This window comes from Corvus brachyrhynchos, unplaced genomic scaffold (assembly GCF_000691975.1).
Source record: "Corvus brachyrhynchos isolate BGI_N302 unplaced genomic scaffold, ASM69197v1 scaffold89, whole genome shotgun sequence".
NCBI lineage: Eukaryota > Metazoa > Chordata > Aves > Passeriformes > Corvidae > Corvus > Corvus brachyrhynchos.
The window spans coordinates 57649-63695 of NW_008246063.1; the positions used below are offsets into that span (position 1 = coordinate 57649).

The 6047-nt window shown below is 47.8% G+C and overlaps 1 protein-coding gene across 1 annotated transcript in view; it reads right to left on the reverse strand.

The window, feature by feature from the left end:
• Positions 1 to 4841, reverse strand: part of LOC103623878 (ubiquitin carboxyl-terminal hydrolase CYLD-like) — an 11668-nt gene extending 6827 nt beyond the window's left edge. Inside the window, 7 exon segments of the mRNA XM_017746685.1 lie at positions 1 to 112; positions 716 to 854; positions 1203 to 1356; positions 1860 to 2080; positions 2735 to 2804; positions 3026 to 3310; positions 3392 to 4841. Coding sequence (XP_017602174.1) covers positions 1 to 112; positions 716 to 854; positions 1203 to 1356; positions 1860 to 2080; positions 2735 to 2804; positions 3026 to 3310; positions 3392 to 3847 — 1437 coding nt within the window. The 5' untranslated portion in view covers positions 3848 to 4841.
• Positions 4842 to 6047: the final 1206 nt, after the last annotated feature.

Here is a 6047-nt window from a genome sequence, read left to right on the forward strand (position 1 = left end):
CCTTCGGAGGGGATTGACAATCTCATCCCGCAGAATTCCCTGGACATTCCTGTCACACTGTGGGAAGGGCATGAAGAGCATGGAGTCCAGCACGGATGTGCAGGAGAAGAGGCTGTGGGAAGAGTGGGATGGGTTTGAGTTTGAGGGCTTGGAAGCAACAGGTGGAACCAAAATGTGGTGGCTGGTGACAGTCAATGGCTTTGATGCCCAACAATCCATGCATGGAATTACAGGGAAGTGAGGGAAGCACATCTGAACAGTGAGGCACATCTGGAGAAATGAACACTGGGAGAAAGCAATGGAACAGCGTGGGGAGAAGGAAATTCCTACTTTGCAGCCAAAACTGCTCAGGGAAAGGCACCACTGAGTCTTTTCCTCTCCAAGCAGGGAAGTTGGGACCTCCTGGGTGGGTTGCCTGGAATGATTCCAGCCAGAACTTCCAGGGACAGAGTCAGCACGATCCAAGTCCAGAAAACTACGAGCTCTCAGCACCCTGAATGACAGACACAGGAGTCTTCAGGGCTGGAAAGCTTGCTGGATTTGGGAAGGAGATCCAAAAGCTGCCTGGAGGTTTCACCTCCACAGTTACATCCTGCTCTACACCAGGTAAACTTCCAGCCAGCTTGGAAATCCAGGGAAGTGCTGCAGTTTGGGGCTCTGCCCAATTAAAAAGTCACTCATTTAATGAGACTCCACCACCCAAGCAGGTCCTTACCTGAAGAGAGCTGCATCCATGTAGCAGGAATTACAATGGCCTTGGATGCCCTTCATCCGCCCTCGGAGGACACGGACTGCTGCCTCATTCCTGAGGGGAGGAGAACTCTCTGGAGCCTGTGGAAGAACTTCTTGTCCTCCTGCAAGAAAAGGAATTTCCTTCACCTTCTCATCAGGGTCAACTCTGCCCTTCCTTGACACCCCAAAAGTCTGAGATGAGTCTGTAACTCTCAAATTTAAGGTGGCTTCTCAATCTTGCTTTTCATAAATCACAGTCTTTCAGATGTGTGGGATGTTCCTTATGGAATCATTTAGGTTGGAAAAGACCTCTAGGACCATCGAGTCCAACTGTTAACCCAGCCAAGGATGTGGTGTGCTGTAAACACCAAAAAACAATGCTTGAAGAAAGGGAAGAAACAGTGCCCACGGGGTTTCTCCATGTCCTTCTGCCATCACAGCCCCGTTTTCCTGCTTCCCAGAGGACTCACTGTAATCCCCGAGGGATAAGTCAGAGTTGGGAAAGCTCTGGAAGCGCATGTCAGGCTGGCAGGAATTCAGCCTCACGAAGAGGCCGCGCTTTGGGGCGCAGTGGAAGTAGGACTTGCCCAGCCACTCTCCAGCTGTGACCCCCTTGTCTTCATCCTGGGAAAACAGCACCAGGGAAGAGCCTGAGAGCGGGATTCATGGAATTATGGTTGGAAAAGAGATCTGAGATCGAGTCTAACAATGCAATGCTGCCAAGGCCACCACCAGATCGTGTCCCCAAGTGCCACATCCACAGGGATGGGGACCCCACCCCTGCCCTGGGCAGCTGTGCTAGGGCTGGACAACCCCATCCATAAAGGAATTTTCCCAATATCCAACCCAAATCTCCCCTGGAGCAATTTGAGGCTGTTTCCTCATGCCCTGTCCCTTGTTCCCACCTGGCCTCACCCTCCTGCCAGGAAGTTGTGGAGAGAAGGTTCCTGAGCCTCCTTTTCTCCAGGCTGAGCCCTCCCAGCTCCCTCAGCCACTCCTGCTGCTCCAGACCCTTCCCAACTCCATTCCCTCCCTTATCCTGCACATGGGGATCCCAAAATTCCATCCCCCGTGTTCAGCCACTGGCACCAGCACTCCCAAGTCCTTTTCCAGCTTTCCAGCCTCACCAGTTCAACTCCAGCCATTTTGTCCTTGATTTGGGGCAGGTAGCCCAACCAGCGGATGATTCCCGAAACTTGATTCCCTTTGTCCAAGGTGATCTGGACCATGGAGTTCACTTCCAGGGGTGAATTCCCACTTTCTCTCTCCTCGCTGCTCTCGCTGATCTCTCGTTTCATTTGGCTTGGTTTTCCAAAGCCCACATCAGAGTCGAACGTTGGGAAAAAACCTGTTGGGCAACACAAACCATCAGGAGAGGTGGGAATTCAATCCTCTGGATCTAATTCCAGGTCTGTTTTGGAAATTCCAGACTACACACACCAGCAGGAAGCTGAGCAGCAGGGACACAAGGTGCAATTCCCAATGTTCCAAGCTGGTCTGACAGTATGAGAGGGAAGGATCCTGCTCCTTGTTTCCCTGCTCAAAGCTTCACATTCCAACCTCTCGCTGGCCCTGGAGCTAATCCAGCCCTTCCCAGACTACTGGAATGGCAGCAGGGGGTTTATTTCCTAATTGTTCTACTGATTCCTTGTCTTGTCCAACAATTCCCACCATTGCTGCTGGCACCTGAGCCTTTCCCACCAGGATGAAGCTCCTGCTCCATCTTTTACAGCTGAAATAAAGGCCCTTTAACCAGTGGTGCCTCTTCCCTGAGGGATTTCTCTGCTACAACTGGATTCTCCTCACAAATGGGATCCAGCTTCAGCTGCCTCACGCAAAGAGTTCTGTGTGGAACTTGAGATTTTTCCGTAAATCCCAATCATTTAAGACCAGCTGGAAGTTTTACTGGAATTTCAGCTCCTCAGTACCCTCCAGAGAGGGAATAAATCCCCTCTGATTCCCCAGAATGTGATCAGGAGAGACACATCCAAAGATCACCTACTTTGCAAGCTCTCCTTCACAACAGAATCCATGGGGATTTCCCTGAAAATGTCGGTCGTTCCTTCTTCTTCCTGAAAGGAGGGAAAACTCCATCAGCTAGGGAAAAAAATCCATCAGGTAAACACTGGAATATGACGGAATTTTTTAAACATGCCTGGGAAGTTTGCATGTAACCTCACATCCCTTTTGGACATCCCCTCTACTTCTCTTTCACGTCCCACCATAATGTGTTGTTTTTCTTGTTCTTTTTTAGAAAAAATCCCAAAAAAACCCATGGAAAAGCTGCTCTTACCGGACAAACCTTCACAAACCACTGGCTCCCTTCCCTGTAAACTGCCATGGCAATTCCTTTGGTGAGAATCTCATCCACGTAGAAGCTGACGGCGTCTCCCACTTTCACGGGGACCACCTCCTCTGTGTCCTGCTTTCCCGGCTTCTGCTTCCCATAATCGTTGCCTGATGTGGGAATAAACTGGACTTTGCTGAAGGGCAGGAAGACCCCACAGTTCCTCTTGCACTTGAAGTACTCGGTGCCGTGGTAGGATCCGTCGCTTCTCCCTCTGTTTTCCCCCTCTCCCTGAAAACACGCCGGGAAGGGATGTTACACACAGAAAATTCCATGGAAAAAATAAGGAATTCGCTGCCACAGGCCCCTTACCTGCAATTCCACCCCGAAAAACACCGGAGTCAGCACAGCCAAGCTGGGCTTGTAGACGCTCCCGATGTAGCGCACAACTCCCGGGAAAAATTCCCGCTCCACCTCCACCATCACGTTTTGACCCGGCACGGCTCGGAGAGCTCCTTCCAGGCTCAGCCTCTCCAGGAAAAAATTCAAGCTCTCGCTGTGGCTCCCGATGGCCAGGAGGAACCCGGCGGCTTCCTGGCGCACGGGCTGCAGGACTTCCAGGTTGATGGTGACCGTGGAGCTGTCGTCCAGCATGATGACCTTCAGGAAGCAAGCCGGAGGCCCATCCTCGGAAAAATTCCGCAGGTAGCTCCTCTCGCTGCAGAAGCACAAGTTGCCAGCTTGGAAGTATTTGCTTCCATAGGCACAGTCCTCCATCAGGATGTAGAAGCAGTTCCCGTCTGCTGCTGGAGGCAGGAGGTTGGACATGGCGGCTTCCCTGGGTTGGGAGAGTCACAGCAATGGGGATTTGTGAGTGTTAGCGCAGAATTCCCGAATAATCTGGGGTTGGAAGAGGTTTTAGGCTCAACCTCAGGCTCAAAGCCTCGCCCAGGTGAGTTTGAGCGTCTCCTGAAGCCTCCCTGCTCCCTTTTTCCAGGTGTTTCATCACCCTCTTGGTGATTCAAAATTCCATCTAACCCAGTTTCCCACATTCCTGCTCATCCCTGTTCCCTCACTGTGCTTCCATGGGAAACGTCCAGCTCTGCCTTCTCCACTAAACCCTCCCACGATGAGGCTGTACAAAAAAAACCCCCACGGAATGGTTTGGGTTGGGATGGACCTTAACGATCATCTCATTCCATGGGCACCTTCCCCTATCCCAGGTTGCTCCAAGCTCCATCCAACCACACCTGGAATAATTCCAGGGATGGAAAGGCTGCTCCAGCTCGTCCAACCTGTTCTAACACCGTCCAGCCTCATTAAATTCCACGTTTTCTTTCCTTCCTCACAGGAGTGAGGCAAAGGATCAATCCTGCCTTTAAAAATTCCTTGGGAAAGGGATTCCCACTCTGTCACTGCAGCTCCTCCGTCTTGCTACAGCACATGAATATTCAAAACATATGCAAATCACCTAGTGAGGTACTAAAGATCTCCAGCTTTCCTAACAAATATTTAATTATTTATTATATAATTTGTATTAGAAGAAATGCAAATATTTGGAAGCAGGAATATATTTTGGTGCTCATTTTCTTGGGTAAGTTCTGACAGTGAAAATTCTGGTGGTTAAAATTCCAGGAGTTAAATTCCAGCAGTTAAATTCAACTGGTAGAATTCCAATAGTTAAACTCAACTGGTAGAATTCCAGTTCAATTCCAGTAGTTAAATTCTAATTGTTAAATTCCAGTAGTAATTAAAATCTACTTTTTATTAAATTAAATTCCACTTTTTACCCCTCTCCATCTCTCCTTCGAAGATTCCATGAAAAATTAGGATCCCAAATTTTTGTTTCAACATGAAGGGTGAGTAAAGAAAAAAAATTTAAAAAATAAACTCTTTTCCTCACTAAAAGCCCAAAATAAATTGATTTTCCTGATGAAATCCCCAAGAATAAACTATTTAATTAATCAAAACCCCAAGAATAAACTGTTTTTCTCATTAAAAACCCCAAGAATAAGTTTTCCTCATCAAGCCTGTTTTCTGCACAAAAGCTCCAGAAGAAACCACCTCCCTCAGCAAAACAACATAAATAAACCATTTTCCTCATAAAAAGCAAAAAATAAACACCTTTTTATCACAAAACCCACAATAATAAATCATTTTCCTCATCATAAAGCAAGAACAAACCATTTTATTCATCAAACCCCAAGAATAAACCGTTTTCCTCATCAAAACCCCCCAAGAATAAGTAATTTTCCTCATCAAAAACACACAAATAAACCATTTACTTCCTCAAAAGCCACAATTAAACATTTTTTTCTCACAAAAAACTCAAAACCAAACCATTTTCCTCATCAAAGACTACGAATAAATCCTGTTCCTCATTTTCAAAAAAAACAAAAGTAATTTCTTTTCCTCATCCAAACCCCGGAATAAACCCTTTTTCTCATCAAAAAACCCGATAATAAACCATTTTTTTCACGAAGCCGCAAGAACAAACAGCTTTTTAAAAGAAAATAAACAAGCTAATTTCCTCACCAAAACCCCCAAATAAACCATTTTCCTCGCGAAAACACAGGGACAAACCCTTGTCCTCATCAAACCCAAGTGTAACGCGGGTATTTAAACCAGAATATTCCCCATTTCCCCCGATTTCTGGGAATAAATCCCCGTTCCCAGCTCTCTGAGCGGGCGGTGGGTTCGACCCCTCGCCTCACCGTCTATGGACCCAAATCCCTATGGATCCGTGAATTTGCGTCCCCATGGACCCATGTCCCTATGGATCCGTGTGTGTGTCCCCATGGACCCAAATCTCTGTGGATTCGCCTGAGTTTCCATGGACCCAAATCCCTATGGATCCGTGAATTTGCGTCCCCATGGACCCATGTCCCTATGGATCCGTGTGTGTGTCCCCATGGACCCAAATCTCTGTGGATTCGCCTGAGTTTCCATGAACCCATGTCCCTATGGATTTGTGTGTCTCCTCATGGTGCCATGTCCCTATGGATCTCTGTGTGTCCCCATGGACCCA